Source organism: Copadichromis virginalis, linkage group LG11 (assembly GCF_057382275.1).
Source record: "Copadichromis virginalis isolate Kocher_CV1m ecotype Utaka linkage group LG11, C_Virginalis_male_GT1.1, whole genome shotgun sequence".
NCBI classification, from domain to species: domain Eukaryota; kingdom Metazoa; phylum Chordata; class Actinopteri; order Cichliformes; family Cichlidae; genus Copadichromis; species Copadichromis virginalis.
The window spans coordinates 18,791,728-18,810,289 of record NC_140628.1 but is presented as its reverse complement, the minus strand read 5'-3'; the positions used below and the strand labels follow the sequence as shown (position 1 = coordinate 18,810,289).

General features: G+C 42.3%; 1 protein-coding gene across 5 annotated transcripts in view; it reads right to left on the bottom strand.

Annotated features, from left to right (window-relative positions):
• The window catches only part of rims2a (regulating synaptic membrane exocytosis 2a), a 158,206-nt gene that overhangs the window by 37,989 nt on the left and 101,655 nt on the right, over positions 1 to 18,562 (bottom strand). For all 5 annotated transcript variants that reach the window (XM_085473447.1, XM_085473448.1, XM_085473450.1 and 2 more), the window contains 5 exons: positions 16,229 to 16,345; positions 13,607 to 13,792; positions 12,136 to 12,242; positions 4,033 to 4,065; positions 1,507 to 1,607 (listed from right to left, as the gene is read on the bottom strand). In XM_085473447.1, the coding sequence (XP_085329573.1) occupies positions 1,507 to 1,607; positions 4,033 to 4,065; positions 12,136 to 12,242; positions 13,607 to 13,792; positions 16,229 to 16,345 (544 nt within the window). The remainder of the gene's footprint in view (positions 1 to 1,506; positions 1,608 to 4,032; positions 4,066 to 12,135; positions 12,243 to 13,606; positions 13,793 to 16,228; positions 16,346 to 18,562) is intronic.

Sequence of the window (18,562 nt, the reverse complement as noted above, 5' to 3'; positions counted from 1 at the left end):
CTTGTGATGTGCAATTTTACTGCTAATTTTTTAGGGTATGATTGTCACTGGGGAAGAAGCTGAATGTCTAACTAAAAACGAGCACTTTTCAGTGGAAGACTGGGTGGAGCAAAATCAGGGTTGTGCTCTGAGAACTTGTCCCACAGAGACTGTGAACTTTCCAAAAATTAAAAACAACTTGAGGTATCATCCTTCTGATTAACTGGATGAGATCCAGAATGCATCGCAGACATACAAGCATGAGGACTTGTAGAGTGCGATCTAAAAACTGCACCCACGCTTAAAACAGTCAAAAGTGGCACAAGAAGATGATCTTAAACAGGCGATCGGCCAAATTTCAATCAGGTAATGTGTTTGTTTTCCATTTTTGAAGACTTGTGATCTCCTGTAATTGTACTCTTAATACTTCATGTACATTTTACTAAAAAAATTAATGAATAATATTCTGATTTAGACATACAAAGTTTTGCATGAGTACTTAACCATAAGTGGCAGGAAGACAGTTACCATATACTGTTTAATCCAGTGACAGTCAACTGGCTCACAAAGTCGGATTCTACTCAAATAACTTTATACACAGGCTTTCCTGGAAGCTGAACTGGGCTGGGATGATCTTGGCACAGACTTAGTCCAAGCACATTTGTGAACGTGGATGTGTATATAATATCTTGTTATGTTTTGGTTGGCTGTTTACTGTAACTAAATCTGGACGGAGTGTTACAGTAACTGCCTTTATTAGCATTGTTTTTGTCAATGGGAAGATATTGCTCAACATACAAGGACTGGGGAATAATTTCAGCAGCTTTTTATAGACTCCAAATGCCATAGTTTTCATAGCATTGTCTTAAAAGGAAAGCAGACAGAGGGGCTTCATCTGCTAGGTCTCAGACCAGACCGCAGTGAGACAGCAGGCTCTGGCCGAGCTCTCTAAACATGTTCAGGACTTCTCCAGAACAGAGTAGTAAACAGTGGACTTTACACACAATTCCTTGAAATTGCAAAGTGATGTATTGAAGTATTTGGCCTAAATGACAAGGAGAAAAATGTAGTTTCCCACATAGAGATAACTCTAGGTGGCTTTAGATTGTTGTCGTTTTAGATTTGTGTGCAATGATTTTGAGATATCTTATCGTTCCATTTACTTTTTCTGGGTTAACAATGGACACTGCTGAGAAACTGTTGGGAAGGATTAATAAAATGTATCCTGTGGCGCTGTGGATGCATGTCGCTTTTTAAAGTCAAAGCTTTGAATAAAGACGTGTATAATATATATCTGTGACTCAGATGAGCTGATTAGAAGAACAGCTGTATCCAGCTCTGTGTTTTCCAGCCTTTGAGTCTTTACCAGCTGCACTTTGTTTTGATATGTTTTGTGACCATATCTGTGCATGATGCAAACATCAGTGAGCATGCATTTTGGAACTTTGTGAACAGTGTTTGTGTAGGAACATCGTTTTCTGGAGTGTTGAAGCATAAATTAAGCAGACCTGGGCGTGTTTTCTTTACCTTGTGGTAGTCCTGCTCCAGTCTTGAGTCAGAACCAGCTCCCTGCTTGTACTTGTTCATCTTTAGTTTCATCTGTCTGGTCCTCTCCTCCATGTCCATACCTGAGCACAGAGACAGATGCGAGTCAGCTGGGAGCTGGTGGACTGTGAGGAGAGCCTCATGGAGGGGCATACTGTTATGGTGAGAGAGGCTTCTGTTGAGCTATGAGCCATGAGCTATGACGGGACAGATCTAATGGGAAAAGCTGAATGGTTGGCTGTTTTTAACAAACACAAACCTGTAAACATATGCTGCATAGAATAATAAACTAATTTTTGAAATCAATAAGTCCCACAAAAAATGCTGCTTTTTAGTCAGTCACTAATATTCAAATATTTTTATCTGACCTCAGTAAAACACATTTGAATGCTAAGCCAAATTACTCCAGTACTACTACAGCACTAAATGTAACAATACTAGTGATGCATTTTTTAAAAAAACTCTAGATGAAAGGAAATGATTAAACAACAAATTGAAATCCCTAAACGATCACATTAATTGGCCGAAGCATCCCTCTCGATTAAAACTGACAGGCATTTTAGTCCTTTTATAATTGCATAAAATCATCCGGTTTACCCATCTTATCACCTCCCAATTTCAGTTTAAGCTCTGCAAATGTGATTCTTACATTCGCAACCATGCACAGGCCTCTGTTGAAGTACAAATACCAATAAGAATAGGAACTGTGTACATTTTACAAACCTAAAAATGACAAAATAAGCTACAAACAGTTTCTACAGTAACCGTTTCTTTTCTGCAAAAATGTTCACCACATGGTGACTTTCCTGCTTTTTCCTGCATTTCCATTTTCCTGCTTACTCTTTGTCTCTACTTTTGTGTCATATGACCGCAGTGACAGAGTGAAGATGAATGCACACGTACAGGCGCCATGCTCACATGCCTTCATGTACACACTCGCACACAAAGAGAAACGAAAAAGCAAAGAAAAAGAGTAAAATAAAGGAATACAAGCTCAGAGCAAATGAATGACTGCATGAGTGAAGCGAAAGGAGTTGACGCATCACGCAGTTAGTAAACTACATGTGATTTCGCATCTCTCCCGGAGTATTTTGTTAACTAATAGTATTTAATTTAACTTTGTTAAATGATTGTAACTGAGCTGCTTTTGAAATTCCAGTGCAGTCAGAAAGTCGTTTTTTGTGATCGCTTCGTTTCAGTGGTCGTGATAAATATGAGGTTAAAATTGAACAACTTTGAGTTCATGTTCTTTTATACCAACACGTTCTCATCCCAACTTGTAACATAGAAACACATGTGACAAATCGCCAGTGTGTTACGCGTTTGGAGGCACGAGAGCCGTTTGGAATGAATCTATACATGTAAATGTGTTTTACGTTCTGATCATGAATCACTTTGGAAAACACTATCTGATAGTGTTAAGGTTATGGTTATGGTTAGGGTGTAACACGGCTGGAGCGTGTGTTACCGCCGCGAGTGGCATTCTATTGGGTTCAATTGAGAATCCAGAGCATCTCATAAGGACGCGGAAGGGTACCTTTCGTTACTATGAGACGCCTCGGGACATGACAAATCGTCTGTATGTTATGCGTTGGCAATGACAATGCTCTGTTTATCCAATTTTTATTGGACAGACAAGATTGGACAGTTCATCACAATAAATTGTGTTAGATCCTAGAAGACTGATGGCTTTTTCATGCTTGAAGCTGGAGAAACGAGGCAGTTAGCTTAGCTTATCATAAAAACATTTAACCTCGTGTGGTCTAGACATAAAAAGCTGAACGACCAGGACCTCAGAGGCTAGCTGCTTAACAAATTGTACCTTTTGTTTTGGACTGCAAAGAGACCACATTTTAAGTGACTCGGTGACTGTGCATGAATGTGTGCGGCAATCATTGTTTCATTTCAAAGCAAATCTGTGGAACAAGATCATGAAAACCATACTCACTAAAGTGAGTAAAATTTTTGACTGCACTGCATTAGCAGCGTTTAGGAACTCTAAGTCATTCAAAACCACACGAATCATCAAATTTCACTTGAAATAGGCCAAAAAGAAATCAATTTAGGGAAAAAGTAGCAAATCTATGTCTACAAAGAGAGTAATCAAAAGAATAAATCTGCTGTCATATGCTCACAGTAAGTTGTTTTTTTTTTTTTATCTTGGTAGAAAATGACAGTGTCTCACGTGCTGCAAAGAAACCACACTGGTGTGATCGTGATCATGCTTTAGTGAATGACAAGCCCACACAGTCTGTGTGCAGAAAAAATAAAGCAGCAGAAATGGTATGGAAGCCAGAAGCATCATCTACACAACAACGAAGAGAGCAACGCCGCAAGAAATTGGAGTCAAGCCAAACGGGAAAATAAAAGACGACTGAGATGAGGGGAGGCAGGTTTGAGGAGGGGGAGGGCAAGCCAGGAAGACGTACAGAGAGAATCACAGCAGAGGAAGGAGAAGAGGGAGCTGAGACAGAAAAGAAGGAAGGTGCAGAAGAAGAAGGGACAGACCTGAGTTCGTCCAACTTGGTGAGTCCGTGTCTTCTGGGATCACATCACACAATGGACAGACACAGACAGAGGAGAGGAAGATGGATGTGAGAGGATGCACGAAGGGTAAGGGGGAGGGCGAAGGAGGAGAGGAAGGATGGCTGGGAGGGCGACGCCATCACCAAAGGTCTCGGGTTTGGAGGGTCAGAGTAGACAGGAAGGAGTCGGAGGGGAGGGAGGGGGACACGACACAACAATACAACACGACAATGACAAAAACAACAAGCACAGAACACACAAACAAAATCATAGAGTACACCAAGAACACACAAACTCCACCATGGGGACAGTGAGAAGTCAAAATAGAGCAAAAAGGGTGCGAGGCCGGGGGAGGCTGAGGTAGAGAGGCCAAGAGTTTAGTTATTAGAAGTCAGAGAGAGAGGGAAGGGGAAAGGTTCTGTGCTTTAAAGGGGAAAAAAGAGCTGAAACAGGAAAGAGATGTTAATGTACCAAACCAGATAGAAACTTGAGACCTCTCTGCAGGCAGGTGAGGAAAGGAGGAAGAGGAGGAGAGAGGGGAGGGGGAGGAGGTATATAAGGAGAAGTGGATGTCACTTGAACCTGCATGGGGCAACTGTGGGGAAACAGCCTGGAAAAGTAACATGAACGGAAAAAAAAGAGGAAAAAAAAAAAAGAAAAACTGAAAGCACAGAGCAGCGAGCACACAAAAGAGAGACGGCTACCTCACACAGTTTCACCAAGAGAACGTTCAAACTGACAAAAAATAGAGGCATCACCTGGGTAGAGTGCGAGAGGTTTAAATACACGAAAGTGTACGCTTGGGCGCGCGCACACACACACACACACACACACGAGCATCAGCCACAAGATCTCTCTGAAAAGTCACACAATACCAACATTCGACTGCCTGCTGCCAGGCATCTCTGTTGATTCCGATAGATTCACATTGTATTCATACGCATATTTCACTTGTCTCTGTATTATTCATGTTCTTCCTTTCTTCCGCTCGGGCCCCCGAAATATTCTGTTTAACTCCAGAGATGAAGTGTGCTTCTGTTTCCTCTGCGGCTACCAAGACACTTTCACACGTTTTGATCTCGCGTCGAGACAGCTGCTCATTGACTGACCCGACCTCAGTTCACAGGTTTAACATCGGGGTCCGGTTTGTTACCAACCTTCTCTCTTAGAGTCATGCTGACCCCTTTTTTTTTTCTCCTGTTCTGTTCTCCAGCCCTCCCATCTGATCTCTATCCCAGGGGCTGAACCTGACAAATCAACAGTAACGACCAGGAGAGCCTTCATTGTCCTACACCCCCCCCCCCTCCCATACACACACACACACACACACATACAGAGAATTTGCATTTAGCTCAATTAGCACTCACTTAGCTTGAATAATATGGTGTCACATGAATTAAAAGACAATGTGAGGCATCTGCCTAGCTAGCTTTCATGAACGTAATAGCAGTGTGGTTTAGCTTCGTCAGTCATTCCAGGAAACACACAGAAAATATGCAGAGTTGGAGAGAAATGAGAAATGGATGGAGTGAGAAAGTGAGAGAGACTGACTGAAGACCAGGCTAGCTGTAGGTTCATCACAGATTGGCCTGTGGGAAGCAGAGGCTTTGAAGACATGCTTCTCTGCATCCTGCAGACGCACTGAGAGAGCTACTGGGTTTTTAGCTCAGAACAGCAGATGTTTTATGTTTTATTTTAAAGCCACAATCCTAAATCTGGTTCTGTTGTCAAAACGTACCAGCAAGCGGCATAACAAACTAACATAAATGAGGCTTAACTTAAAGGAAGGTGAAGGCGTGCCACCATGGGAACATTTCAGGAACACATTTCATGCTTCCTATACATCCATGGGCAAGGATCAGGTGTCATTTAAATAACGCTGTTATTTGTACAGTGCTGACAAAAAAATCAGTAAAGAAATTAATATAAAGGGTAAGAAATCTATAAAATGTATCACTATTTTTTAAGGCGCTAGAAAAAAAAACCCCAAAACAACAATCTTTTGTGGGTTTTTTTTTCATAGTTTTAAAATGTCAACTCCAAGATGCACTGCAATACCACACCAAGCAAGAAGAGACTGAAAAATAGAAGGATGCCATCCAGAGGCTGACAAAGACACCTCCTGTTAAATCAAAGGTGTGTCCGTGTGTGTCTATATATATATATATATATATATATATATATATATACATATATATATATATATATATATGTGTGTGTGTGTGTTAGGGGTGCAAAGGTACACAAAATTGATGGTTCGGTTCGATACTTTGGTGTCACGGTTAGATATTTTTTCGATACAAAAAATGTTCATGCCTTTTTAATTTGTCATTTATTAAAATTATAAATATATATTTTAACTCAACTTAAATTTAATGTTGCTGAAACAACAAAATAGAAAAATCTATCTGATCGAGAAATCACTCATCTTTGGAAAAATAGTTTATTACAGAGAAATGTCTCTTTCCAAAGTAAAAGCTATACTATACGCTTCTTCTGGGCTATATTCTCAGCAGCATATTAAACATATCAGGTCCCCATAAGGAGAATCATGTGCTAACGGCTGTCTAAATGACTCGGGTAAAGTTTGTAGCATGCGTGCTTGTTGTTTTTGTCTGCTTCCACTTGTCTTTGCACTAGGATGATGTCGGTTTAAATGTGCAGTCATATTCGTTGTGTTCCCACTAGTGCTGTCAGCGTTAATCTTGTTAAAATGACATTAACGCCATAACGCGGCAAATCTCCGTTAACGAGTTACCGCGGATCGCCCCGTGCATGGGGCTGGACGCTGTCAACAGGTTAACGAGCTAACTTCGCTAACACAGTAATTCTCACCAATGTAATTGAGCATTGCGTGGCACATCTGACATACTGTTTTACTTTAGTCCATGACTCGCTTACCATCAGGGTCATGCTTCACATGAAAACCAAAATAGTTCCAAACGCCAGATCTGAATCAGGGTGGGGGAGGTTCAATTTGCCATTTTGCAAAGAGCTTAGCTTCTGTCTTGCTAGCTTGTGCTGCACTCAGTGGATCTGCACTCTACAGTGCAGCCTAGGCGGAGTAGTTGAACGCAGATCCACTGAGCGCTCAACACAGACAGCATCGTCAGAAGAAAAGTTGATCAAATAAATAAAAAAAATTTGTATTGTTCGATACATATGCGTACTGAACCGAAAGCACTGTATCGAATGGTTGAATATCGATACGAGTATTGTTGCACTCCTAATACATACATATATATATATGTGTGTGTGTGTGTGTGAGGGTAGAATCCAGTTGAAAGAGTCCACACAAGGACAAGTCAAAGGAGCTTGCAAAGAAAAGCATCTGGACGTTTCACCTCTCATCCGAGAAGCTTCTTCAGTTCTAAGGTCAAATGGTGGAGAGTCCCACATTTAAACCCAGTGGGAGTAACCCCCCACAGAGGGACAAAAGGACCCCTGATGATCCTCTAATCACCTGAGTCAAGGTGTGAAAATGGGTGTGGATCACAATCAGCCAGGGTTTCGGGTGTGTTCATTGTGAAACCTGGCCCCACCTTATCATGCGAATTCCTGAGGTCAGATGGCCCAGGATGTGAGTGGACGTTAAGGCGTCTGGGAAGGGAACTCAAAACTGGATTATAGATGGCAGACAGTTGGTGTCGTAAACCCCCGCCTCTGTTCAAAGATGGTCGCTCACAGTGGACGTAAATGGCTTCTTTCACTCCTCTTTCAAACCATCTGTCCTCTCTGTCCAAAATGTGAACGTTGGCATCTTAGAAAGAGTGACCTTTATCCTTAAGATGCAGATGGACTGCTGAGTCTTGTCCTGTGGAGGTGGCTCTTCTATGTTGTGCCATACGGTTGTGAAGTGGCTGTTTGGTCTCTCCGATGTAGAGGTCTGAGCATTCCTCGCTGCACTGTACAGCATACACCACATTGTTAAGTTTGTGTTTAGGAGTTTAAATCTGGGACTCTCCGCCATTTGACCTTAGAACTGAAGAAGCTTCTCGGATGAGAGGTGAAATGTCTTCAAGTAACTTAAAGAAGTCCAGACGCTTTTCTTTGCAAGCTCCTTTGACTACGATGACCTGGATGACTGAGAACCTTAACAGACACACAAGGACAAAGTCAGCAATTCTTCACAGAAACCATATTCTATTAGAATACTTTCAGTGAGTCCATGAGCAATAAACAGCTATAGTAGATACTATTATTATGCAATATTTTATTGCTACAAGCTTCGCTAAACTTACAAACTGAAGTAAATACTATAAAACTAATGACAAGTAAAGCAATGACTGTTTTTGAGCTGGTTCAGTTTAGCTTTGAAATGTTCCTGAAATATTCAGTCAGTTAAGCTTGATACTCAGACCTTTAGACATATTTGTTGAATTTCAAAAGACAAATTTTAAATCTATTTTTAAAGGCTTGTATGTAGAAATCATCATGCTGTGTACAGGGCTGATCAGACAAGCATGAAGAGGCCTATACGCAAGATTGATGCGCTTTTCTCTTTTTGACCGGGTACTTGTCTGGTTAGATACGTTGATTACTGTTCATGTACTCATATGAGAGAGAGTAAAAAAGACTTGTACCCTATCAGACCGACCGACCTGTGTCAGTGAGTGAAGGGTAAGGTTGCGTCCCACCATCAGACAGAGAGCCATTCAGCCCTCGCTGCTGGTCCTCCCATGTCACCTCTAAAGCAAGACATACACATAGATATACACACACACACACTGATTTTGACACCATTAGGAGATCTCCTTCCTGCGCAAATGTTTATTCTTCTCTATAAAATACTTTCTATGTCTTCATTTATTGATACATTGCATAATGAGCATTTTGTGTATTATGCTCTGTACCAATAATAGAAAGCTGCTGCAAGCATAAATTAAAACAAACAGATAAGAAAAAGGCATCTTTACTACTTCAGCACTGAAATCAAGGACAGCTCCTTATCAAACATTATGAACTTTGCTCCATCTGCTGGCCAACAGAGGTAACAGCCTCTCAAATAAAAAAAAAATTAAAAAAAAACATTACACTCTGCAGTACTGCAGCAAAGTGTAATGCACAGGCAGCAGGAAATGCTGTTTATGTGGAACACTATCCTAAAAATGTCTCTATTCACCTTTACTCCATTACGCCATTTTTATTACTGTTTTTGGCAAAAAAGGACAATTTTCTTTGCACTAAGCACCAGTTATGTTTGTAAGAGACTGCCAGTCTTAATGGAGTGCATGAAAAGACTGTGTGCACAAGAGCGCAATAATCCATGTCTAATTGAAATGATTGGCAATTTCACAATGGAAATGGAGAGCTCTGTCTTTGTGAGGTGGAGCTGAGCAGAATTAATTAGTATTAAAGAAGAGGGCAGATTAGAGCTCTGAGGCCACGCTGGAGGCAGAGAAGGGCAGACCAACCAAACTTCCAATCACAGCACTCTGTATGCATTAACATCAGTTACACTACACACAAGTCTCTAGTTTGATCACGCAAATAAAGTCAGAAGGAACGGACCATGCTTTTTGGGTGAGAGATGAAACTTGGGCGAATAAAACACTTTGGTGCGACTGAGAGCAGCTCATCATCAAGGACCACAGCTGCTGCTAACTAATGTCACAGAAGGACCAAGAGAGCCCACACAGCAAAATCACACCATCACACTGCTCGGAAGACTTGCCTTTCCTCCCATTTACCGGTGGGCCTTGGGGTTTTTCCTCACTGCCTGCTGCTAGTGGGGAGACAGATGGAGGTTCATGAAATGGTGCAGCACTGAAACTTTACACTGTACGTCACCGTAATATCACAGCTCATTCCACTTGGGCCCAGACGCAGATGCACATATGCCACACAAGTGTGCACGCACGCACACATACGCACATATACCACAAGATCTGATGTGCACAGCAAGCGTTATTGCATAGAACTGCCGTGAGCTACTGGTTAATTATCCTGCTCAGTGTGTGATTATCAGAAAACATAGTTTTATAATATGCAGTTGTACAGTTATATTGACAACTCAACATACAACCATCTTACCATCCAAAGACACCATTAATTAACCCTGTTTAAAAATACAGTTTCCTTTTAGAGACCTTTCATGAATATCCAATGTGCCAGTGAGTGCTATAGCTGTCACAGTGTTGAGTAACAGCACCACACAGTCAAAGGACAGAAGCGTGCCACGTAAACAGATGGGAAGGTAGGAAGTAGAAACCGTGGGGAACTCCAGTTTCTGCCAACACTCTTGCCGCTCATTCAAGCCTGGGTTTGAATGTACTATACAACAGCGTGTACTGTACAGCACTCTCGAGCAAAACGCAAACTCCACACACTTAAAATGCAGAGGCTCACATCCGCCGTGTTTCATTTTTAAAGATCTGCCATGACACAAGAGTAAAAACCCGCCGCGTGTTCTCAGTGATAAACACACCTGGATGATCGTTTTGGGGTTCAGGCGCCCTGGGCTCTTCCCCTGTTGCCACACATAAACAGATACACACATACAGGACAGTTAATGTATCTGCCAACTAGGCTTATATCAATATTCCAGCTTCTCCCAGGAATAATACAATAATATGGATCCAGTGTAGAAAGGTCCACACGCACACAAAAGCACAATCAGATTTGCTCAGCATAAGCCAAGTGTCACACAGCTCTGTGGGAACCACGGCGCAGGGTCGGATCAATGCTTCCCCTCTGCCCGTGCAGTGCCGCTGTCCTATAAGAAATAGACTAAAACACAGAGCAAAAGAAGGAGAGAGTGAGAGAAAGGAGAGAGATGTGAAAAGGCAGAGTGCCTGTCAAAGAAAAAAGGAAGAAAAAAAAAACAGGAGTAAGTGAGGCTGGGGGCAGGTATGAAGAGGAAGAACAAATAAAGGTGACACAAAGGAGCAATGGAGAGGTCCAGACACAGAGAGAGCTTTTGAGTGATAAAAAGATGGCAAAGATACAAAAAAAGACTGGGACTGAGAGAGAGCGAGAGCACAGGGGAGAGAGCGGGGCTGGCTGGCAGCTGTACAGAAGACAGGGAAAGGCCCTTGTGGACTCTGACAGTGATAAAAGGGTTGTGTGAATACTTTGACACGTTCACTAGAACTGCACGAGCTTCTTCTCTCCAGATTTATCTCAGTCGTTCCCCACAAAGCTTAGAACAACCCTTTTACAGCATCCAATTTAAAGACACGTGAAAACAATCATTGCCTTCATCACAGTGCTTCATATCACAGTTCATTACAACAACACGCAACAATTTGCCAGAGGAGTGCTGAGTAACACTAAGGACTTCACATGCCTCTGTACAATGTGAACAAATGCAGGTTTTGCTGTAATTGTGAAAATTGTGGAGTTTAGCACAAAATAGCATAATATTTGCTTCGGTGACGTATCTCAGCAGTCCAAATGTTTTAAAAATCGAATTATTTGCAGACAGTTAGTAATGATATCTGGTGTGTAACGCAAAGCAAAAGAACAGCAAGGCTACAAATCAACACAACACTGGTACGATCAGTAGGATCAAGGCACCACGATGGCACAGGACATTCTAACTGCACGTTTAAACACAACTGCAACGGGGGGGTTGGAGGAGGAGGATTCAGTATGCACAGATCAAGTTTAGCCTCCACTGAACTGAGCTACCCGCCCTGTTGCAGACAGGGTTTTGGCTTTTGGAGGGAGGTGCAGCTCGAGCAGCAATTCCCAGTCCGAAAGACGAAACCCGAACATTCAGGTACAGACCTTCACGAGGCTCTGTTCCTTCATCTCCATCTTCTGAGAGAGGAATGGAAAAGGAACCGAGCAGAGATGTTAATGGATGGAAGGCCAAAGTGAAAACCCATAAAGCAATGAAAAATCCTTGTACTTTTGAGACTTCTACAACTTCTACCGAAGCGTTCCACCAGCTAATAATAATTATCCCTTTGGTCAGTGACACCAAAACCAAAAAGCTCTTCTTGTGACCCACAAGTTCGGGTCATAAAATAGTAACTTTATCGCTTTAAAATACTGAATATATGAATGCTCAAAATAAATTCAATTAGGTAGACAGTAGCCGTGTAATTTAAATTTAAAAAAGACATCCAGGTGACTTACTTCTGTCTTTGCCTGCGGGTGGAAGCTGTGGGAGTTGCCGACCTCGTCTACTGGACATAGGGGTACTTGTGGGACTGGTCTGGACGGACCCACTACGCGGATGTGCCCTATATGACAAAAAGTAGCAGACAATGGCATGAGACATAAAGTAGGAGCTCGATGTAGGTGTTGCAAAGAAGAGAAAAGCGTACATTTGATCGGAGACGAGCAACATGAAAAGTAAAACTATGTTCTTTAATGGAGAGCCAATACGTGATTTAATGTAGTTAGCTGGGGTCATTCAATTATTTACAATATATGTAAGGTCACATGTAATTTAGTCACTGCCAGACACAGCAGAAATCAATCAGTGATAGAAAACTCGCTGTTGACTTTATCTCCAATATAAAACCAATGCACACAGCGGTGATGTTTTGGCACATGGCATGGAAGTGGAGGGCTACATCGACTGTAGGGAGCTGAGCTGCAATAAAAGATGCCAGGAGTGAATCGCATGTAAAGTCGACTCATCAAGCTGCAGGAGAGAAGAGTTGAAATGCAGAAACAGCAGACCAGTGCGACCATGCGTTCAGACTGTCCCCGCAGGCTTCCAACTCAAAAACAAAAGAAGAAGAGGAAAGAGGACAAAAAAAGTAAAAACAGAATGCCATCCGAGGACAAACGGCATCAGTTGATGTTAGTAATGAAATCAAAGTAAAATGTCGGCCCATCACTGCTATACTCACTCAAGCGTATGAGCAGTGTGTCCCAAATTAAAATTTTTCTTTTTAATAAAAGGAGTCAGCAAGCTAGCTACGGTGTCAGGGTCATCGTGCCCGGGATATGTGTAAAGAAAATACAGCACATCCACTGGTGCTTTTGGAGACAAAACAGAAAGTGGCGTGTGACAGGTGGAGGTCGGTGGAGTGAGGTGAGCTGAGGTGAGGTGAGGCGGGGAAGCGGGGGATTAGGAGGGTGGGAGGTAGGTGAGTGTGATGTGGTATTTTTGGTTTATTCTGGGAGTTAGTCAGGGTCGGGGTGGGTGGGAGCTCATGGGACAGCTTCTGTACGGCTTTAAGCCTGTAAAGGTTTTAGCTGTACAAACATTTAGAAGAGGTAGAGCATCTCTGGAGGCAGAAATATTCTTACAGGTTGATTTAAAGCTCAGTGTGAGAGTACAGCACTTTTAGCTAGGCTGTCTACACGAACCCTAGTTGTAAAACCTCGGTACATGCTGCACATCCCTTGTTAAAAGCAGAATATTAGCCTTGATGTTTCAAATGTGCTTTTCGAGAGTAAGGTTTATTAAGAAAAATAACACAAAAAAAATCGCCCAAACAAATCTTGAAATACTTATTAATGTTTAAATTTTCTGTTGAAATGATTTCTCCCTCCAGTGAAGCTATGCTTCTGGGAAATGAGTGTACAACTAAAAAGTACTGTCTGCTTCTATGCCACGTTGGCTGGCTCTGATCTCTGATCTGGGTCACACCTCGTCAAGGCAGGTGAGGGGGGGGCGGACCTCCCAGATGGCAGAGAAGGCATGGACCTCATGAGCGAAGAGTCGTGGGGGCGTTCAGTGGAGCGTGAGCGGGACGTGTGGCGCTCTATAGTGGGCCGCTGGTCTGCAGAGCGGGACCTGCTGTGATACTCGTGTCTATCCATGGCTCCGTGGCTCCTACAGAGGTTATTGAGAGACAGGCAGGCACTCAGTGTGTCTCCAGCAGGGCACGGACAGTAAGGAGGGCAAAGAAATTTTCTGCACCCTCAAAACTCCAAAGGATCATGTGGAATCCTGTATTTTTAATTGGTATAATCAATCTACTACCAATAGCATAGATACTTGTCAGAAGCTAATTGGGTGTTATGTCAAGTGTGCCTGATTTGCAGGTAGTGATCAAAACTACCTAGAGATAAAGACAAAATGAAATGATTCCTAAACTCTTAAAACACACATTATTGTTTATGACTCTCCACATGAGGCTAATTTACTTTATTTAAAGAGCAGACAATATGGACTGTGCTAGGTGGCTCCTGTGTGCTTTGCAGTCCTTGGTGGAACCAGTGACTTAACTGTGAAGTACTCAAGACGTGTGCAATGAACAAGGACTATGTGCTGTCTCTCTGTAGGTGATAGGTGAGCATTCTGTTTGAGCCAGAGTGGGAATGTGAGGGAAAAGTGACTGCACTTGGATTATTTTGTCTGTTATATTCTGCAAAATGCCCAGGCAAAAGAACTTTTGGCACAGTGACAATGAAGGCAGATTCAGATGATCTGAAGAGCTGTAGGGGAAAAAAAACAGGTGAGGTTTCTCAGCTGGGAAAATTACTGACGAGGTACAGAGAGGAAAAAAAAATTTGTACAGAAATTCATTGATCAAGAAATAAATTCACATATTAAAAACAGTGAAGTGAAAAAGGCACCTCAGTCTTGAGAAGCAGAGGGGATTTTAGAGCATGCTGTTTGCTAACCTTTGTATGTATGTTACCAGTTTCGATTCACACACCGTGAGTAATAATATTTTATAGTTTTTGTACTTTCATACAGAACAAAATAGTATTGAAATGAACCGCTGCACACACTGTTTGCTAAAATGCAAGAAATGCAAGAAAACACTATAGATATGTGGGAACGTCTTCAGTCAAACTGGGTTCTAATGATAGCAAATACTTTATAAATAATTTCATTAGATCAGTCCATTTTGTTATTGCCATTCAGTGTCTGTAGTCTTCTCAAGTATGAAATATTGTCCAGTAGAGGAAATGTCCTGATAAAGGCTCATCAGTCAGTGACCTTACACAATCTATACAACAGTCATTTACTCTCATCATCACCGGGTCCCGTTCTCATTACGTGCTACGGCCAAGAATCTTTCAGTGATGTGAGGTTACGTCTGTTCAAGCATCACATTATGTGTAATTCAGTGGACGCAACTGTAACACACAAACTGCTCTGCTCACTAGATTCTCACAGGAATGTTTGTTTTCCTGGCTCGGGAAAGTTGCTGTATTCATTCCTACATGCTGCATACTGTACAGGCTTTGTCCTGCTTTAAGTGCACTCTGGAGGGTTGCACTTAAACTACAGAACCATGAAAAACCTTTTCTGCAGGCAAATCACCCAAAACTAAAACATCTGGCAAAAGGCTCCAACTCCACTAATGCTCTTTGTTGCTAGACTCTTTTTTTCCCTCATCCAAGTGGCTTTTGTGTCTGTATTGTGCCCTCATTTCTTTTCAGGTCTTACTATGCCTGACTGCAGACAGAAACAAACTATCTATATGAAGAGTGGAGGGGAATCAACTGTAGTCCTCTGTTGGCTACTTTCCTTTCTCTGTCAGTTTAGACAAAAGGAAAGACACAGAGAAATAGATGGACAGCTCTTGTTAATGGGTATCTAGGTTATAGGCTTAGCCTGAAGTCGGGCCAAGCCAGGCCTTAGGGAAACTTTGTGACAGTTTTATAAAGTCAGTCGGGCTCTTGGGCTGAGTTCAGAAGACTCATCAGTTTTTTTTTCCTCCTGGAGAGGAGAGAAGTAGCACAAATGTCACGTTATTCCTGACTGGAAGCCAGATGGCAGCAGGCAAAAGACTGAAGCATGGTGCACCAGTGTGGGTCGGGAATTGATGGGTGTCAGTAGGCCTTTCTATAGGTGCTTGAAACAGCCCAGCAATCCATTCAGACCATATAGAAGAAGTCAAAAGGCCACTCTATGGATGACTGTAAGTGCAACTGTCAATAGCATGTTAAATTAAAAAAAAAAAAAAAAGACAACATCAATAATAACAAACACCACTGATCAACATATGGCTGTTTGCATAATGCGCATGGGTACACAATGACATCAACAAAGGAACAGTCAAGTGCGAGCCAGCACTTACACAGCCGACATCAGCAACACAAATAGCTCTGAGCCTCATCGTACAGAGGCAGTTGTGTAACATAACTGTACAGCCACACAACCTCAGAGCCGTGATGACTCCTTAACAAAAACCGATATCAGGGAGGATATCATTTTCCGTCATCACCTGTACGATCACGGATAAATTAAAGACGGATGAAGAACAACTTCAGGAGACCACAAGACGGCGGGCGCAGCAGCGCGTGTCAGTACCTCTCGTAGTCATAGTCGGAGGAGTAGGCGCCCTCTGAATAGGCACGGGTCATCCTAGTGGAACGCAGTAACCTGACTGCTTCCTCGCGGCAGATCGGATACACACGATGGTTGCGGCTGCCGAGAAAATATCACAGCTGGTCAGCGCTCGATTTTTTAAATTTTGTTTCACCACATGGGGGAGGCAACATGACAAAGAAGCTGGAATTCAGATCTCAAAACTGAATACAAAAGTACACTGATGCGCTGAATGTACCCATACGACTGCAGGGGAAACCACCTCTGCTGGACAAAACTTCACAACCACAAAACACTTATCTATTTAACAGTATGGCCAACAGACGCTCTTTTAGTAAAAAGACAAGAGACAGACTGAACTTCTCCAAAGCCTGCATTCATGCACATGATTTATTCTAGAAGATTTAAATGCTTATATGATAATGAGATGGTGAGAGAAAGCAATGCTGATACTGGATGAAATGTATGGCTATTATCCAATCAACATGATGCACCACGGGAAAGTAAACAGTTCTTTATATATTTAATCTTTGGCAGAAGAAATGTATACTGATACACATACACACAAAACACTCACGGCACTGACATTGAACAGGTCAGCTGAAGTGATTTACACCTCAAATCCACAAACCCATGTGGCTTTTTAAAGCATGCCACGGTGTCAGTGCTATATCTTCAACACCCTAATGGAAGCTTTCCTCAAAAAACAACCCAACAAATAAAATATATAAAAAAATAGGCTTGTGGGTTGGTGCATGGTTGGGGAGGGGGTTTGGCTGGCTGGTAACTAAAGTAGCAAAGGTGGGGCTTCATGCAAGCTCTGGTAAAAGTCTACCTGGGGTCCTTCTGAGGGTCATCAATAGGCTGAGTATGTCTGGTTCGAGGTAGGGTGAGAAAATGGCTGCAACCACATGGAAGGAGGAGAGAAGACAGAGATGGATCTGAGATGTTGAAGAGACAGAAGAGAAGGAGGAAAGGAGAGAAAGACAGCAGATCGGAGACAAAGATCATACAGGCGGACAGCCGGAAGGGGGAGGAAACCGAGGGGAGGTTGTAAAAGAGAGAAGCTCACAGGAGAGAGGTTAATGTACACGATTCAGGGTGGAAAAACTGGTGAGGAAGATGAGAGGTGAGAGAAAGCCGAGAAATCGCACGGCGAGGAGACGACTTCCTCGGCTCTAGTGCACAGACAGATAAAAATGGTACACAGAAGACGCCGGAAGAGAAAAGCACAGTCCGAACCCCTAAACCGGTCCCCTCTGCTCGACCATTAAACTACTTTAGACCGTTTAATAACTACAGATTTTTTTTACATACATCATTTCCCAAGAAAGTCAGAAAACATTAAGTGTTAAGAAAATAAACCAGCAAGGCTCACAGAAAGCTATGAAAGCCATTTTTTACAATATTATAGGATACCTGGGAGAATGCCAAATTCTCTGTGACATTTTCAACTGTTTTCAATAAATAACTGCAAGCTGTTAATTGAAGCAGCTGAAATACACTCAACAGAGCACCGTCCCAGACAATTTAGATAAGTGCATTTTCTGCATCTGACACTGATTTAGCTCCAGCTTCAGAAGTATCAAATAAAGTTAATTGGAAAGGGTGCAGGGTGGGCTGGGGGTGGGAATAGCTCCGACCAGGCGGTGCCAAGGCCACAATTGGACACTTGGAGCAATATTTTCCAAAGCTCACAGAAAATAAGTGCTGATGGAGGATAACTGACCACTCCCCCTTGACCACGTCTTCCATAAAGATAGTGAAATACAGTACATGCAAATCCTGTATAATGTGCTCAGCACTGGCAACATTTCTTTGGCTCCCAATGTTTCCTGCAGAATTTCAGTCTCTCGATTCAAACTTGTGCACTTGTCTTTCAGGAGTGTAGTCTCATCCGAGGCTGGTGCTCATGTGGAATTTTAGCTTGTGCCAATGCTATTTTTAACTCTAAGAATGATGATTTTAATCGGGTATTTCCTGCGCTTGTTAATTCTCACTTTCTTATTTGGAAATAAGGAGTAGATGAAGATTGAGGACACAAGTAGGGGAGAATCCACACTACTGTATCAGGAGGACCCTGAATAAAAAAACAACACAAAAAACCCCCCACTACATCACATTAAAGATGAAAGTGCGGACAAAGAAGAAGAGTTTAAGGCAAAAGGCGTTGTGCTGTGGTGTATGCATACATAAACAGCTCACTGTGTACTTACTCGTCTTGCGCTAGTCAGCATTTACACATTCATGCTTAAATAAGTAGATGCATGTGCTGCACATAAGTGTGAGCTGAAGTGTATGCGTGTGTGTACCGGT